Source organism: Euleptes europaea, chromosome 10, assembly GCF_029931775.1.
Source record: "Euleptes europaea isolate rEulEur1 chromosome 10, rEulEur1.hap1, whole genome shotgun sequence".
Lineage (NCBI taxonomy): Eukaryota > Metazoa > Chordata > Lepidosauria > Squamata > Sphaerodactylidae > Euleptes > Euleptes europaea.
Window position 1 is genome coordinate 29,850,594 of NC_079321.1, and position 19,576 is coordinate 29,870,169.

General features: G+C 41.5%; 1 protein-coding gene across 1 annotated transcript in view; it reads left to right on the plus strand.

Moving 5' to 3' along the window:
• The window catches only part of MBOAT2 (membrane bound O-acyltransferase domain containing 2), a 101,427-nt gene that overhangs the window by 29,169 nt on the left and 52,682 nt on the right, over positions 1-19,576 (plus strand). The window contains exon 3 of the mRNA XM_056856366.1: positions 2,620-2,697. Coding sequence (XP_056712344.1) covers positions 2,620-2,697 — 78 coding nt within the window. The remainder of the gene's footprint in view (positions 1-2,619; positions 2,698-19,576) is intronic.

Genomic DNA, 19,576 nt, shown 5'->3' on the forward strand with positions numbered 1-19,576 from the left:
TTCTTCTTACCCCTGTTTAGTTGGCCTCTAGTCTCGCTAGACGTTATAAGGATGTTTCTTGTGTTTGATGCAGATTCTTTCCCAGTCAGAGGATGAGTTTGTGGTCAGATCCATTTCAGTGACTTGGCCTCATAGGCTGTGTACTGACAATCCAAACGAATCAAACTTTTAAAAGTGTACCTAACAAAGTTCACAGAGCCAGGGTGGTGTAGTGGTTAAGAGTGGTTGACTCTAATCTGGAGAACTGGTTTCGATTTCCCCAGTCCTCCACAGGAAGCCTGCTGGGTGACCTTGGGCTAGTCACAGCTCTCTCAGAACTCTCTCAGCCCATGTGTAGGCAGGCTGTAGCAAACCATCTCTGAACGTCTCTTGCCTTGAGAACCCTACAGAGTCACCATGAGTCAGTTGTAACTTGACGGCACTTACCACTACAACAAAGCTCTTGCTGTGTTCATTATTCTGATATGTGTGCGGTCCTACATGGGTACTGTTCACACGCAGGCCTGCTGCAAAGAGTTTTTTGAAGCCCCCCAAAACCCTACTGGCACTCCCCCCCCCCACTGTCTTCCTACCTTTTACAGAATGAAGTAGAGGGGGCAGAGTTCCCTCCCTCAGTTCTCTTTCTGCCACCATGGAGAGAGGTTCCTCCATTGAAGTTCTGTTTCAACAGCTTCTTGCCAACAACAACTACATACCTCAAACCCTTACCTCCTTAGAGCTGATTGTCTAGGATATGGTACAAAAAGCATTCTTCAAAAAATGCAGGTCCCTTGGGTCCAGAATTCCATACACCTATGGCCATGATGAATGCTTTATGCGCTTTGGCGAAGAGCGCGATGTTTCGTTCTTATCTGTTTGTTGCCAACACAGTCCCGAAGCTAGGCACAATAGAGCTTCCCACCTAAAAGTGGTTCTCTGGGAAAAGGCCTTGTCCAGTGCTGCTTGTGAATAAAACCCAAGCAATATACTGCCTTCTGATGAATCCGAGCTTCTTCAGCTCCTATGGATCTGAGACCAAGCCTGACCACCTCAGATCTGAAACAAAAGCAGGGAAGACTATGGGCTCTGCTCCCACATTTCCTGAATATAGCTCCTCAGAACCACCTTCTAGGAAGGCGCATCACAAACATAAATACCCACTCGGGCAGCCCAAATCGAAATTGTTGTCTACCCTTCCTGTCATTCTATACATTGACTGCCCGCTACAGCTGAATGCTCACTCCACTCGAGTTCAGTCCACTTCAGGTGCTTTCCACCATGTTCTTTCTACCAAATCAATTTGCAAGGCTGCAACATGGTCTTCATCATGCACCTTCACAAGACATGACATGAGGGGTATAGATGCCACAAAAGAGGTGGCAGTAGGAAGAAGATGAAGATATGGTTTTTATGTACCAATTTTTTCTGCCTTTTAAGGAGAATCAAACTGGCTTACAATTTCCTTCCCTTCCTTGTCCCACAACAGACACCTTGTGAGGTAGGTGAGGCTGAGAGAGCTTGAAGAGAGCTGTGACTAGCCCAAGGGCACCCAGCTGGCTTCATGTGTAGAAGTGGGGAAACCAACCCGGTTCACCAGATTAGAGTCTCCTGCTCATGCGGAGGAGTGGGGAATCAAACCTGGTTCTCCAGAGTCCACTGCTCTTAACCACTACACCACTCTGGCTCTCAGAGTGGTCCTGTAGTCTGTATTCAGCTGAGAGCTCACACCTGCCTTCCTCAGACTGGCAAGTCAGCTCGCTGCTCTCCCATGTGGGACTGCCCAGGTGCTACAATGATGAAAACAAGGTTGCACTTACCTGCAATTGTTGTTCATTGGTTAGTCACCTGTGCAATCACAAAACCCTCTCTCCAGCCCCGCTGTGAGCTCTTTTTATAATCCATTAATTCTCCTCGTTCTGGCTGCAGCAGTGAGCTACCAAGGAAAGGTGCCCCCTCTATATCATGCTGTAAAAGGTGGAAAGACAGTGTGGGGGAGGGGGACGGAGCACCAGTGGGTATTTTAGAGCTTAAAAAAACTCTGCACCAGCCCTGCATGTCCGCAGTACCCATGTGTGAGTGCTCAGATCCACTCGATGGACTGAAGTTACAGATAAGTGCAACCCTGTTTAGTGTTTTGAGGACAACGAAGTGATAAAATTGACTGGCTAAATTGCAGGTAGCTTCTGATCTTGGCAATTCCACTACAAAGGGATTTTTAAAAGAACGGATGGTATTTATGGAGATATACCCATTTTTTCATTGTCTCATAAAAACACTCGTCGAAGAGCATTGTGGGGGAGTGTGTTGCTATGGGTATTATGCAATAGATATTTGTTTCAAATAATACAGTATTATAGATCTCTTCATAGTGGCACTGGCTGCAATTTCAGCGTTCCCAGGATATAATTTGAAATATTACATACATGGAGAACATGTGTGACCAGGGACTATGGCAGGATATACAATGAACATGTGGCACCACCTCTGAGTCTCTGAAACTTTATATGCAGACTTGGTAGAAATAAATTGAATAAAGATGATTTTATGGTTTAGGAATGAATTAATCAGGACAATATTTTTATTGCACAGAGCTGAAGAAGTACTTGGACTAACAATATTTAACATTTTTGTCCCCCTTAGGTATGCCTTACATTTTGTTATACAAAGTGGAATTTCCTACTATATCATGATCATTATAGGAGTGGAAAATATGCACAAGTGAGTACTGAGATGGTCATAAATGTTTTAAGTGAACTTTAAAAAACAAGCAAGTGGGCAGAGCTTTAGAAGATCAAATTGTCCACATTGAGTGAAATAGTGTGACTGAAAGACGGAAGACAGTCTAGATCTGTTTTTGCAAGGAGTTGGAAAGGTCTTTGCTGATTTTGTGGGGGAGATGATTTTATCTAAACAGATGTTTACAATTACTTCAGTGAAAATATTTATATTTATAGATCATATTTATAATATGATAATTATAGAAATTTGTGGTCTTTTTAATCTAATATTTTACAATTGAAAGAGCAAATTGCATGAGATATGGTGGCAAGCAGGTTTATCCTGGCACACAACCAGTGCAATCCTAAACAGAGTTACATCTGTTGAAGCCAGTGGGCTTAGAAGGGTGTAACTTTCTTTAAGATTACACTGTACATACTTTATATTGAACTTAATATATATTATTAGGTACTGTTAGGACTGTTTTCCAGTGTCTGAATACACCTGAAGAAAGTAGTCTTTTTATCTCTCTTTCGCTCTCTCTTCTGCTGTTCAAAGTGCCAAAAGCGTGTCACACTTACTGTTTACAAGAATGAACCCTGGGGAGGATGCTGTAATTCTCAGTATTTAGCGCTTAACATGTTTTCATTGCTTCATCATAAATTATGTGACTTGAAGGTTTGTAATACATCTGAGTGCAGAGTTGTGTGAAGGGTGAGAGTGTAGTATTTTGTTTCCCTGTCATCTTTTAAAGGAATAAAAAATACATGACACTCTTTTTGCCCTTGAGTAGTCACAGTGTGCGTGCTTTGATTTAACTGGGATTGTTTCTATTCAGCCTGGTTGTTGCCTTTTAGGGAATGCATGGGTTGTGCTTGTCTCTCCCTTCCGGTCATTCCGTCACACTAGAATATGTATTGTCGTATCTGTGTGAGCTGCTTTATATGGATGTGGTTACGAATGTTTGGGGGGATCTTTACTCAGTGCAAGAGGATGATTGAGGGTCCTATATGGGGGAAAAGCAAGATGAAATAGTTCAATAAAAGAAGAATAAATATCTAACTGCCAGAGATGTAGCATTAAGTAGCTTCTTTCCGCAGTGGGAGGGGGGAGGGTTACAGGAGAAATAACTCCCTTGTTTTAGAAATGATTGATATTGATCTGTAAAAGACATGAAGTGGTTTTGGCTTGCCCGTTTACATCCGATTCCTTTGGTTATGATAAATCCTAAAAACAATTGGTTTGAACGATTAAAAAAGTATAAATGATATGGATATTGAAAAGTCTTTTTAGGCAGTGCAGATGTCAAACTGTGTGGTTAAATGCTGTTATCTTCGGATGATTTCAGCGTACCCATCTGAACCTTGATTTTGCACATTTTGGTGACTCATTTTATGAGCCTGGAGTAAGAAAGACAACACCGTATGGGCAGTACGCTGAACTACATCAAGGCTTTCTAAAGCTGGTAGCTTGATTTTGTGGTATTACTTCAAAAACTTGTGCACCCTGGACTGCAGTGGCTTTCTACCATTCTAGACCCGGGACCTATCTTTAATCCCTAGGTAGCAGCATGGAACTGCAAGCACACGGCAGGGAGTCATGAGGTGTCTGAGTCATATGACAGGAATTAGGGAAGACGTCACTGGTTTCAAGGCTAGAACTGTGGGTATCAGACCAAGAAGTTCAAAGACAGGAAGCAGAAAGAGCAACCGGAAAGAACCAGAAAGAGCAAACCGAGGGCAAGAGCCATGTAGAGTCCATGTCAATCAAACCAAGCCAAGTTTTATTTCGATACAATATCAGCTCTAGGTAAAAATCAAAGGTTAAAATAATAAAATAAAATAATAAAAGTTGATGATTCTGGAAAGATCTTGTACTGGGAAACGTTTTCAGTTAGCCGTTTACGAATCCCACTAGACCGGAGGCAGAATTTGGCTACTTGAATGGTTATCTCCCGAGACGAGTCTACTAAGAGAAGGGAAACTTTAGCTTCTTCTGTTCTCCCAGGAAAGGATGATAATATGGGGAGAATGTACTGCGATCTTATGTCGTTGTAGAAGGGACATTGCAGAAGAACATGTTCTGCTGTTTCCAATCCATGTCAATCAGTGAGTGCATACTTCTGATATCTCTCTCCCCCCCCCCCAGTTTAAAAAAAGAGTTACGTTTTTGGTAGAAGAAACAGTATTTTAGCAACATAAACTTTCATAGACAATTGACTGTCTGAATAATTATTCAGTTTGTGATCATATGGCCTATTCCTGAATGGAAGTGGTTTTTTTTTTTTTACTGCAGAGGATCTGCTTTGTAAAGGGCAAAGGATAACTGATGCTTATTTCAGTTTGACTGTGAAAGTTGCAAGTACATCAGATGTGTTTGAGGAGTTAAAGTTGAATCCAGCAGGTTGGGCTAAATGGATGGATTTGCTTTTCACTGTGAATCTGCTGCAGTTTCATTTGAGATCAAAAGGGTGATGTTAAAATAGTAAAGTATATGAAGAGGAAGACCCAACAAGAGATGGATTGATTCTATAAAGGAAGCCACAGCCCTCAATTTGCAAGATCTGAACAAGGCTGTTAAGGATAGGACACTTTGGAGGACATTGATTCATAGGGTCGCTATGAGTCGGAAACGACTTGATGGCACTTCACACACCCACACACACCCACACACAAAGATAACCCCTTGTATTGATAGTTGGTTTTGTTTTTGACACTGGAATGTAGCATGTGAGTATTGATAGTTGGTTCTCTTTTTGACACTAGAATGTAGCATGTGTGTTTGGCTGGCAGAAGCCTTCAGAAGTAAAAGTGTATTTATTAATGAAGCTGCACATTCTGAGATGGTGCCACAGGAAAAAAAAACTTTAAGATAGCAAATACTAATGTGTGGTCTATGGATACATGCAAGCCTGTGGGAGCAGGATTTGCTGGGAGCTTTGATCTTTGCTGCTGTTGATGTATTCAGCTTCGTGTCATACAGGTTGAGTATCTCTTATCCAGACATCCGATACCTGGACTGATCTGAAAACCAGACCTTTTGAGCTGGCATGCAGGCATCAACTCACAGACCCTCAGCAGTGCCATTAATGGTTCAATGTACCCAACATTATTAAAAATATTGTTTAAACTTACATTCAGGCTATGTGTATAAAGCATATATAAAACATAAATGAATTTGGGTCCCATCCCCAAGATATCTCATTATGTATATTCAAAAATTCCAAAATATTCCAAAATACAGAAAACTCCAAAATACGGACCACTTCTAGTCCCAAGCAGTCCGGATAAGGGATACTCAAATCCAAAAATAAGCCACAGTCCAGGCAATAATTTTATTGGGACCAGCTTCAGTGACACAAAAGTTTATGCAAACCTTCAAGACACCAGTGTACATCTACTAACCCCAGCAGTCAGCACAAAGATCCCTTGAGATCACGGCCTGAAACATGGTTTTTTTCATCACATCCTGTCTTGGTTTTTTGTTTGTTTGTTACATCTAGCTTGCAGAAGAGTTTGCTGAGCTCAAAAGCTTGCACACTCTTTTGAGTAACTGTTGCTGGTCTGGATAAAGGTATTATATGGATGGTGGTTTTTTTTTTAGATTTAGATTTTAGATTTTTTGATTTTGATTTTTGGACCAGTATGGCTACAAACAAATAAAGGAAGCCACAGCCTTCAATTTGCAAGATCTGAGCAAGGATGTCAAAGAAAGGAAATTTTGGAGGACTTTCATTCATAGGGTCGCCATGAGTCGGAAGTGACTTGACGGCACTTAACACCCCCCCGCATGGCTACAAACAAGGAGCCTCATGGCGCAGAGTGGTAAGCTGCAGTACTGCAGTCAAAAGCTCTGCTCACAACCTGAGTTCTACCCCAACGGGAGTCAGTTTCAGGTAGCCGGCTCAAGATTGACTCAGCCATCCATCCTTCCGGGGTCAGTAAAATGAGTACCCAGCTTGCTGGGGGTAAAGCGTAGATGACTGGGGAAGGCAATGGCAAACCACCCTGTAAACAGTCTGCCTAGTAAACATTGGGATGTGACGTCACCCCTTGGGTGAGTAATGACCCGGTGCTTGCACAGGGGACTACCTTTACCTATGGCTACAAACACCTTCCGGGTGTCCTATGATCATGAGTAAACAATCTATGGAATACTGGTGTAAATCTTTGTTCAGGGCTGTTTTGTGTATGTCCTGTGGACTTCTGGAAGGCGGTGAGCAGTTCCACATCTGGGTGATCTGATGCAGGTTCATAATATGATTCATGTGTTCATCTCTAGTATAACTTTTTCTAACCCTATATCAGAAAACGTTGCCATAAAAAGAAGCATGCTGAGAAATATGAACAAGTACAGTCCATAAAGGTTTTGTGGATACTTGTTAGTAGTATAATCTGTACAAAAACCTGAAGGTTTTTTTTTTAATGAGGGGTTCACAAATTAACTCTGCTGCTGCATCATTAATCCTGATTACTATATGCATCCTAGAATGAGAAAGTTAAATGAAAACTGACTTCTGTGTGGTTGACCTCTTTCTTAAAACGGATTAGGGAAGTCTCGTCAGTCCTGATAGAGATGAATGAATTACTGGAAATTAAGAATAGGAAGTAGGCTGTGAGTTAGTACTCTCATTCCCTTCTTGTGAGTGAATTCCTCGATCCTGATGCACTATTCCCAGGTTGGGTGCTGAGTGTGATGCTTGCAAACCCATGTTGATGTGGATTTGAACAATCTGTGTAGCATTCTGGAGGGAGTTGCAAACATGCGAGCAGTGATGCTGCTTTACTATCAGGGGCAGAAATTCAAATTGCTACTTAAGCTGTCACAGCAAGGGGCTTACTCAGCAGATCAGGGGTGTCAAACTCCATTGTTACAAGGGCTGGATATAACATAAATGTCACTTGGTCAGGCCGTTCCATGCCTTGCCATCCTAGATTGAGAGTGGCGGGGTGGCTTCCTTGGATGGCTTGTAGGCTGGATAAGAGCTCTCAAGGGGCCGGATCCGGCCCGCGGGCCATATGTTTGACTCCTCTTCAGTAGATGTTCATTAAAAAAAAACTGATGCCCCTACCATGTCACACAGTGCTTTTGAAATTATCTGTTTTCAAAATTAATTTAAACTATAATGTGAGCGTGTGTATGTATGATATAGTTTAAACTTCAAGACACAAAAGCATAAAGTCTCTTGGCTTCATGAGACAAGTCCCATCATTATCTGGAAAAGACACTCTGAACAAGATCCAAATAGCTTATTGTAGAGATTGTATCTGCTTCAAAGTACGCTTTCATCTGCTGATGCACATGAGCAAGCTAGGCTGACTAGGCCAGCAAGCTAAGGATTTCATAAATCTTATGTATTACTACACTGCTTGAGTACCAAGCTTGATTCTTAAAACAAGGACAATCAATTTCAGAAGGTAAAATCCTGTTTTTTCCTCTTCTCATAACTCTTCAGTTTTCATCAAGGAGTGACTGCAACTTTCTTATATTTCTGTAATGCTTGTTACTATGCTGCCAAGTGATTTGGCTGGCAACAAATGAGCTCTGAATCACAGAAGTATTGTTATATGCTTTATTACCTCAGCAAAATTACTCCTGTCAAATAAATCAGTCTCTCCTACCAAAGAAAATGGCAAAATCTGAGGCATCTAGAAAAAGTCAGTTCAAATGTATGTTCCTTTTAACCATCATCTTTGCATAAAAAGGCTGCTCGCAGAATAGGATTAAGAAGTGCAGGGCAAGTTGTAAATGATACAATTGTTCTCTTGGAATGTTGGTGTGTTGACTTGAATATTCTTTCAATGAAAAGGCTTGATTTGAGTGTTTAGACTCGGCTAAGGCTTGCTAGAGTGGGTGTTGTACATAGCTCTTAAAATATGCTTTTGTCATGGAGCTTCTGATTAGGACAAGTGTAACATGATTGGCATGAATCACCCAGTAAACATAATCACTACAGCTGTTTAACATGAATATGTAAGAGACTTGCATTAGGAAAACAGGACAAAAGAACTATGTGCAATAGGGCACAGGAACATAACATTTGCTAAACATTTTTTTTTAAAATAACCAAAGTTTCTAGTTCTTTAGGGCAGATCATATTAGCGCTCCTCTACTAGGATATAATCATCTTGATGCTTCTTGTGTATGGGTTTGTTTGTGGTTCTTGAATTGAGGTCCTCTGAGCCCATATTCCACTAGAGAAATGGGATAAAAATATTTTGCATAAATTGTGTTTAAATTTTGAGATGATCATTTTATGTGCACTTTAGGAGATTAACTGGTTATGAAAGGAAGACTTAACTGACTTGCCTTTTAATTATCAGTTTCACCCAGAACTGTCCATTAATTAAGTGATAACATGAACTCTTGATTTCTTAGATTAAGCTAGAGTGGCGGAAAAATTCACAATTAAACCCAGTAATTTATCACTCAGAGTAGCTTTAACCTTTTTAATATTGCAGCATGCAGGAACTGTGCACATTAAGCCAGTAGATAAAATCAACCAAAGTAACAACACAATAAGAAAGCCACCCCAAAGCAACCTTTTCCAAAGGATTCAGTACATTAAAAAAAAAAAAAAACTTTCACCTGCCACTTAGAGTCAAGAAACTTTATGTAGAACTAAGGGAAGGATGTTCCACCGATAAGACACCACAACAAAAACACCCCTTGCTCTTTGTGGCTTTCATAAGTGGTGGTGGTGGGGAGCCAAAGCAGGGCCCTGAATCCCTGATAAATATATTGGATCTTAGGCATGTCTTCAAGGTTGAGCCTGTGGTTTCTTGGAATTGCAATTGATCTTCAGAGAACACAGATCAATTCACCTAAAGGAAATGGCGTTTTTTGGAGGGCAGACTCTTTGGTATACTGTATAGTCTAAAAGAAACCAAAGCCCTAGAGTGACATCACATTCCTGCTGAGCTTCCTCCCCTCCCCAAACTCCACCTGCTCCAGGAATTGCCCCCAAATCTCCAGATATTTCCCAAGATGAAATTGGCAACCCTGTCTTCAGGGAGCTTGGTCACAAATGGTTTAGAACTGTAAAGATAAGAACCAGCACTCTGAATTGGGCTTGGAAGCAAATACGTAGGTGGTGAAGATCTTTTAAGGATTGGCGATCTGTGTTGCTTAAAACCTTTGCAGAAATCTGATCTGAAGGTCACCAGAATATGCATAACCATGGCCAGATCCTGCTCCTTGAGGAGGTGTGCAACTGATAAACCTGTTGGATCTAGAAAAGGGCACCATGTTGCACATGAAATCCAAGCCTCCATCTGTAGAGGAAGATCTGAAAGCTCTTCCTTATGATATGTCTGAACTCTCATTCCAATATCCACTGCGCAGTATGTACCCTGTCATATCTATATATCTAATTCCCTCGCCTGCCCCCTATCTGCCTAAATCCGCAAATGGGGGGCATACTTACCCCAAATAGATGTTTTTGCAGACCTGGAAGACCCCTTAGGTCTGCAGACGAATCTGGCATTTAAAAACATGAGGAGGGGGTTTAACCCCCACCCCCAAATAAAAGGCATTATCAGCGCAAGTGCACTTACCTCAGACTGGTGGCAGTAATGCCACAGCCCAGGAGCCATGCTGGGCCCGGCGGGGGCCTTGGTGCCTGCCCGGAGTGGTCTGGGTAAGCAGCCGAGAGGAAGGGTGTGGGGAGAGGGCTCTGTGCGCCTGTCCGGACTGCTCCAGGCGAGCTGCCAAGAGTTGAGAGAGTAAGAGAAAGGAAGCCTCACTGCGCCATTGAGAGACAGGGAAGGGGGGAAGTGTCAATGTGGTTTTGAGAGGGAGGGAGAGGTCTTGGCGTGCTGTTGATTAGGAGGTATATATTTTGGCCTCTAAACCAGTATTGGGAAAAGCTTTAAACCGCTCAGACAGACTGTAGCGCATAGCACTATACTGTTGAGCATACTACAAAGTGTTTGCTCAGCACCGTTGCTTTGTACTTCTTGATTCTGAGAGTTTTGTTTTTTATTACAGTAGCATTTAATATGCAACTTTTTAATACTCAGTTGATTACCGTAAGGTTGCAATACCTTTTGATACATAGGGGTAGGCAAAGTCATATGAATTTTTAATGAAACTACTTGCTGTTTCACTTTCCCAGCCAATTCTGGTTTTAGCAGGAATTTGTGCAACTCATCACTAAGATATTTCTTTAAGCAACCCTGTTAAGACCAATCAGAGGTAAGAAGTAGAGTGTTCTTGTTCACATCATATGTGGCAACTTTTACTTTGGTTATCAATATGCGTTGTTTAAAATTTGGAAACCACATTTAAAGATCTTTGGGGTTAGAAAACATTTGTGTTTGGAAGTATGAATTTGGGTTGTCTTTGTGGATTTAGGGAGGGATGTTTGATGCATTAGGTTATTTTTAGGTTATAAACCTAAGATGTATTAAGGCTATACTCAGAAATGTAAATGATGAGAAACTTGTTTGCAAGCACGCGTGATAAACGTGACTCCCTGATTAGTCACGTAGGGCTGTGTATTCAGTATAATTTTGAGTGTGTGCAACATCCTTCACTGTTGTCATTTGCAATGCTAATAAACATGTTTGCTTACAAAACGAATTCAAGATCTGAATGAAATGTGTCCCACAAATATAAACACACGTAGGCCACCCACAAGGACTTGCAGGGGTCACTTTATTGTCTCCTGTATTCCCTTCCCACACTATGTCATCTTTCTGTCGTCCTGGCAGCCTGCATATCCTCTCCCCTTTCCCTGCTTCTTTTGACTTCACACAACACATAGTTAAATTGTGGAACTCCCTGCCCCAAGATGTGGTGATGGCTGCCAACTTGGAAGGCTTTAAGAGGGGAGTGGACATGTTCAGGGAGGAGAGGGCTATTCAGGGCTCCTAGTAAAAATGGATACTAGTCATGATGCATACCTATTCTCTCCAGGATCAGATGAGCATGCCTATTGTATTAGTTGCTGTGGAACACAGGCAAGATAATGCTGCTGCAGTAGTCTTGTTTATGGGCTTCCTAGAGGCACTTAATTGGCCACTGTGTGAACAGACTGCAGGACTTGATGGACCTTGGTCTGATCCAGAATGGCTTTTCTTATGTCCTTATGCTCTTATGACTTGCCAACCAACCTTTTAAAATCAGTCCTCCCAAGTCTTCAGCTTTATTTATTTACTTCATTTATACCCCATCTTTCTCCTCAATGGGGGCACAAAGCAGCCTTATATCATTATCCTCTCCTCTGTTATCCTCTCCTCTGTTATCCTTTCAACAACCCTGTGAGGATAATGGCTGGCCCAACGTCACCCAGCTAACTTCCATGGTAGGATGGAGTTTTGAACCTGGATCTGCCACAACCTAGCCTGGCAGGAAACACAAAGGTCCCCAATGTTGTACGAACGAAAGAAAAAGGGGAATAAACTAAACCAAAAATTGAACTGAAAAACATTAGGGGTTGAGCTAAAAGCAACAGATAACAACAGAAAATAAAAGGAATATATTTATTCAGTGTGCACTGATTTTTTTTAATCATCAAAGGGTGTGAGAATTAGGCTTCATTAAAATTACTGCAGACCTGAATATTGCTGAGATTTAAAAAAAATCAGACAAAGTTAATGAAACAAGAATGACACAATAAACCACAAAAGACCAGACATGTTTCAGCCACTTGGGCCTTCTTCAGTGGTCACCAGTATAAAAGCTTAAAACTCACATCACACGTCTTTGAAAGATTTCTTGTTGATGACACCACATCCTACAAGAATTGTACAACCTGTACCAGGCTATATAACACTGCAGTATTTGTGTGTTGACATTGAAATATAAGACCGATGCTTTCTTTTTGAAATCCATACAACGCCACACACAATAGGAAATGAACAACCACCTGGTCAGGGTTCCTAAAATATGTTATATTGTATGCTATTGGAATATGGATTTTATGCTTGTATATTGGTGACCACTGAAGAAGGCCCAGTGGCTAAAATGCGTCTGGTTTATTGTGTAATTCATGTTTCATCAACTTCGTATGCTATGGTTTTTATCTCAGCAAGACTCGAGTCTGCAGTAATTTCAATGAAGCCTAATTCTCAGGCCCCTTGTTTTCAATCTTCAGTCGATGCACGCTGAATAAACATATTCCTTTTTATTTTCTAATTCTGTTGCCTTTAGCTCAACCCCTTAGGGCTTTTCAGTCCCCAGTGTTGTACCCACGAGCATCATGGGCACCCTGGTGCCCACCAGGTGTATTTAGAAAGTGGGTGGGGCCAGGTGGAGCTTCTCAGCAGGACTTCTGACTGGCCATTGCAGATCTGATTGGCTATTCAGATTTTAAAAAGCTTCCACCGCAGCACAAAACACACAGATTGTGTGGAGGCTGCTGTTGGGCCCAGGTGAGTTGGGTGACATTAAGTTCTCTGAGCCACCGGCATACCTGGGTGAATCACACATACTGCCAGTGGGTCCTGCACATCCTCCCCTGACCACCTCCAGTTTTGGCATCGCCGGGGAGGGGGGCGTCACCACCTCAGCAGCTGGCAGGAGTGGCAGGTTTCATGCCTCCTCTCCTGCTCCTCTTCAGTTTTGTCACATCAGCAGCTGATGGGGGCAGAGAACAGTGGCTTCTGCCCCCTCTCCCCTGTTGCCCTCCTCCTTGCATGCTTGCTGCCCTTTAACAGTTGTATATGCTTGCCCAGAAAACTGTTCTGTTTTTTTTTTTTTGTTTTTTTTTGTATACCCCTCCTTTTTTACTTTTAGGCTTTTTCTTCAAACCTAGATTCGAGTCCAGTAGCAACTTAGAGACCAACAAGCTTTCCAGTGTATAAGCTTTCAAGAGTCAATGCTCCCTTCGTCATATACAAGTCGGAATGGAGATCTGAGTCCTTATATCCCAGTCAGAAGGTGGGAGGGGTATTGCAAAGAAGGAACGCAGGATGCAGAGGTACAATACGCATTGTAATCAGCTTGATTAGAGCAGGAAAATTATGCTTAAGAGCAGAAAGTTAGTGTCTGTAGTGACATAAGAATCCTATGTCCCTGTTCAGCCCTGGGGGGGGTCCATTGTTCTGAATCTGTGAATGAACTCAAATTCAGCAATCTCATAATCTCCCTTTGAAAAGCTATTGCAAACCAACATGGCTGCCCTCTGAAACTTTCTTCAAATGAAGGTCTCTTTTCTCTCTCCAAACCCTAATCCACAGATTTAAGTATCTGCATGTCGGACCATGTTGAGATTTATACACTGATAGAGTTAATAATGTACTCTTATGAGGACCAAATCTTAGTGAGGCCAAACATGTGGGAAGCTAGCCCTAACTGTGCCATCGTAAGTAGAGTTACACTTTTCTATCTCTGCTGGGTTTCTAAATGCGTGAATCTTCTTTGTTGTTTGGTGCTCCCACCAGCCAGAATAGTACTTTAGATTCCCATGCTAGTGCTGTGGCTACAATAAGTTTAGAGTGGGTTGTCCTTTTTCTATGGCTAGTCAGTGATGGTGTCGCAATTTGTAATTTACTGGTGCACAGTACAAACTTGTCCTGTAATGCTTGTTTATAATTAAGTGCTATTTCCTCCTAGGGTTCTTTTCTGGGTTAGAAACAGGTTGTGTGAAGTCCTGTGCAAACATGCTCAGCTCTCATCGGACAAGTACCTACTGATAGTAGCTTCATAGGCTCATCAGTCAAAGTTATTTACTGCCGCTGCTTTCTCTTTGCAACTCTTCAATTGATGTGCAATCAGGCCATCTGACCAAGCAGCTTTTTGTGCAGAGAGCATCTTCACTTGAATCAGACTTCTTGACTGCTTCTTGCAACGTCTCATGTGGCTGTATTCTCACATCGAGATCTAAAAACCCTTCTTGTTTGTGTGTATGTGACTATTGAATTTCTGAGCATTACACAATGCAATATGTGTGTGTATTCTGCACCATTAATGTGCATGTACCAATATGCAAAGACAAATTCCTTTTTTGTGGTTTTACTTATAAGACTCTCCAAATTTGCAAAAGTTCATACTGGACTAAATGTTGTTAGTCTTTGAAGGTGCTGCTGGACTTGTGTTTTATTTTGCTCCAATAGATTAATACAGTTATCCCTTTGTTACAGCGGTAACATCTGTATCTGGTTCCATTTTTTCTCCTTATGGACAGCTGCTTTTGGGTTTTTGATACTTATTCCAAGTTTCTTTGTGTGGCTTCTAAATAGCTGCCATGACTAGTTGTATGCAAAGTATGATTTACTGTTTTGTTCTTAGATCTATCGTAATATACTCTGCTTTCTGTCATGCTTACAGTTGGCTCATTTTCAAATGCAAGAACAAAACACTTGAATTCCAGGTTGCTTTTGCAAAAACTCTTTTAAAACTTGAGCTCTGGTTTGGCTTTGCTACAAACATGTTACTGGGGTAAATTGGTTAATGACCTCAGGCACTTCTCTTTTGCTTGAATAGTTGTAAGGATTAATTACTGTGTATGTAAGCAATTCTTCACTTATCGAGATTAATGCTTATATGTGAACCATTTTACTAATCAGTGTATATATATATACTCAGTATATATATGTGTATGTATGTGTATGTATGTATGTACACACACACATACATGCACGCGCACACACACGTGTGTGTGTGTACAGGGGATATGGAATGGTATAGTATAGCCCGATCTCATCTGATCTCGGAAGCTAAGCTGGGTCAGTACTTGGAAGGGAGACCTCCAAGGAAGACTACAGAGAAAGGCAATGGCAAACCACCTTTGCTTAACAATTTGCCTTGAAAATCCCACCAGGGGTCGCTGTAAGTCAGCTGCGACTTGACAGCACTTTACATACACTTATATAATCAACTAGTTCACTGAAACAACTGATTAGTAAAATGGTTCACATAACCATCATTCAAGTTTATGCCCCAACTACAGATGCTGAAGAGGAAGAAACTGAAAATTTTTGTGCAAGTGTCTAGGAAGAATTTGATCACACACCTAAACGAGAGGTGTTGATAATAAAAAGTGACTGGAACGCAAAAGTGGGAAACAAACCAGTGTAAAGAAATAGAAGAGAACAACAAAAAAGGAAGACAAAAGTAATGACTGCTGAGGAGTTTCATGAGTTTAAAGTTGACAATGAAGAAATTGTTCAAGCTTTTCTATTCTTTGGCTCCATCATCAACCAAAAGGGGGAAAAGCTGAAGTATGTAGAAGCTTGTGCCACAGTAAATCTGTTAGCCTTTAAGGTGGGTTTTGCTGTAAAACACCAACACAGCTACTTCTCTGGAAGCAGTTTCTAGTACTTTTGGGAAAAGAGCTGTTAAACTCAAAACAGATCGGGCCATTTCTGAGAACAAATCTAGTCTTTTGCAGCTCCTTTGGGGATTTTCCTCTTGTTTTTGTTTGTATGTGGAGAAGAATGAAGCAACAATGTTGCAAAGGAGAACAGTAGCTTCTTCAACAGGATCAAGTTTTTCTTCCCTTACAAGTACATAATTGAGAAGTGCTTGGATGTGCAGGTAATTTTTTGAAGAGGTGCTTAAACTTGATGCTTGGAAAAATACCACTTCTAACATCTGTGTTAAGCAGAGGGTCAACAACCAGGACTCTTTTTAGGATTACTGGTATGACAGCCTCTCTAGCCCCTACTTACTACTTTCTACATGAGTATTACTTCCATGTAGGAAACAATTTGCCCATACCTGGATGGCCCAGGCTAGCCTGATCTTGTCAGATCTCAGGAGCTAAGCAGGGTCAGCCCTGGTTAGTATTTGGATGGGAGACCACCAAGGAATACTAGGGTTGCTATGCAGAGGAAGGCACTGGCAAACCACCTCTGTTAGTCTCTTGCCATGAAAACCCCAAAAAGGGGTTACCATAAGTCGGCTGTGACTTGTCGGCACTACACCCCCCCCAGGAAACAATTTATACCTTGTGAACATAATCGTCATCAGTTACCACCATTCTAAATGTGCAAGATTCTCCTAATGTTGATAAAAGCTTCCTAGTTGCAGGATGTTTGGCAAAATCTTAGTCTTTTGCTTTAACTGCTGAAAGTGATTTGATTTATTCTCAACAACTGCATTTTAAAGACAGCATCAGTATGAGCAGCTAGGCCTTGCTCTTTTTGATGCAGGACCAGTGAACCTGTTGGCTGCTTCCACGAATTTTATGGATGCTTTAAAAATACGACGCAGCTGTTTTATACACTAACAACCTGCATCACAATTGGGCAGTATACACAATATACACAGCCTGGGGCCAAACTGATAACAAAATAAGAACCCCTGAGGACATTTGAAGGAGCTGGGTATGGGGCAGTTGAGAGCAAACTGGGATGGAATGAATGGAAAGCAGGATAACTAAAATGGTAGGATACTGTCACATGCATAAGCCTCAAACATAGCACCTGTTCTTTTTAAGCAAAAGCTGCTCATCAGTGAGGCGTTGTCCCTTGAGAACATAGTCCAAGCACTGATGACAGTAGTGGCTCATGAACACCAGAACTGCAGTTCTTTCAGCTTTCCCTTGTCCTGCTCAGTTGTCTAGATGCATACGGCTTAGAGAGCAACAAAGAAGGAAAAGGCAGTAATTGGGGGGGGGGGGGGTTGAGGAGATACATAAAGGGCCAGTGCTGATTATTGGCATCCAATGTGGTTTTAAGTTGAGACTCTGCTGCTTGTAAAAGAGCTGCTTGTAAAATAGCCTGACTCCGTAGGCCAAAATAACTTAGAAAACTTCTAAGGCAGAACTTAACCCCCTCTGGTGATGCAGATTGCACTGAATTTTTTGGGTGAGAACTTCTGCACATTGAAGAAATGGCATTAAAGGGCCCCAAGAGATTTGCATTTCTACACATCAGCTTCCTTAATTGGGTAAGGGCCCTTGTCTTTGTGTGTGTGTGTGTGTGTGTGTGTGTGTTAAGTGCCATCAAATCGCTTCCAACTCATGAATCATTGTCCTCCCAAACATCCTATCTTTGCCTTGCTCAGGTCTTGCAAATTGAGGGCTGTGGCTTCCTTTATAGAGAATGGAGGGTATCAAAAGACTGCAGAGGATAGAGGACAACAAAATGTCATGTGGAAAAAAAAAGGAAATGCAGCATATTGTGAATTAATGCACTTGCTCAATCAGATTCATAAGTTGTAGAAAATAAGGGTCCATTGCGTGGACTGGAAAGTGAAATTGTAACAGGAGATGAAGAGCGGGCAGAACTCTTCAATTCCTACTTTTCCTCAGTTTTTTCTCATGAGGGAAGTGGTACTCAACATGGCATAAACAGAACATGTGATGAGGGAAGGGATTTGCAGCCTAGAATTGGCATTGGGGTAGTGCACAAACACCTGGTTTCTTTAAATGAAACAAAATCCTCTGGGATGAATTGCACCCAAGGGTACTCAAAGAACTTGCAGATGTAATTTCGGAACCTCTGTCCATTATTTTTGAAAAGTCTTAGCAAACAGGTGAGGTGCCAGAAAATTGGAGGCGGGCAAATGTTGTCCCCATCTTCAAGAAGGGGAAAAAGGAGGATCCAGGTAACTACCGACCTATCAACTTGACTTCTATACCAGGAAAAGTGTTCAAACAAATCATCAAACAGTCCGTCCTTCAGCATTTAGAAAGGATGGATCTGATCACTAAGAGCCAGCATGGGTTTCTCAAGAATAAGTCATGTCAAGACTAATCTTATCTCCTTTTTTGAGAAAGTTACTACCTTGCTGGATCAGGGGAATGCTGTAGACATAGCTTATCTAGATTTCAGTAAGGCTTTTGATAAGGTTCCACATAGTATTCTAGTTGACAAATTGGGAAAATGTGGGTTAGATCCTATTATTGTTAGATGGATCTGCAACTGGTTGACAGATCGTACCCAAAGAGTGCTAGTTAATGGTTCCTCGTCCACTTCTAGAGAAGTGACTAGTGGAGTTCCACTGAATCAATTGCCTCGCTCAATCAGATTTATAAGTTGTAGAAAATAAGGATTTTAAAGATGAACATGATAGGGAGAGCGTTCTACAACCGTTATAGGACAGTCTTACTTTTGGTTTGATTTGATGCTTAAAGCAATTAAGACTTTAAAAGGGAAAAAAGATATTTCAACAAATGGAATAATCCAAGCCTAAGTTGGCTGGAGGAGCACACTGGGGGACGATTCTGATTTTCCGTACTTTTGTCATCGTGAGAAACAGTGGAGACCAGAGATGTGGTTTTTGTAACTCATGTGTTCAAAAAATTGTGCTACAATTTATGGGAGTCTGACAAGCACAAATAATGAAGTTCCTTGTTGTCCCTTGGTGTTTCCTAAGGCAACAAAAACAGTAGTGCTCAGTTACTTCTACCATTATTGTTGCTTGCTTGCTTTCCTGGAAGGGTGAGAAAAGCTGAAGGATTACAAAGAAAACAAAGCCTTGAAATCTGTACAATATGATAAGAACTGAAATTCTTCAGATAAAACGTGCCCTTGTTGCCAAGTAGCTGGGACTGCACACTTAGTTCAGAGAGGAGATAGTGTACCTACCCCAGTTTCATTTTTCAGCATGTCGTGGTCATTAGTTCCCCTTTCTGTATAATAGGAATAGTATTACGTGTCACAGAGGGAGTTACAAGAGTAGTACCATAAAGCTATAAAACACTTTTGCAAAATGCTAGTGATGTGTAAATGAATAGTTCCACTCGTTAACATTTGCAGAACACAGATTCAGAGGAACATCAGCAATTGGCAGAAAAAGATGTCCCCTGATTCCCAGTGGTCTCTTTGTGTTTAATGTATACTGCTTTAGTTTATGCCTAAAGGGGGGGGGGGGGAAACTGATGAAACTTAAGGGCTTCCCTTAAAACTGATACGGAAACTTCAACAGGTCCAGGGACCCCTTGGATGGCACACATCCAACTGGTGCTCCGCCAGCTGCACTGGCT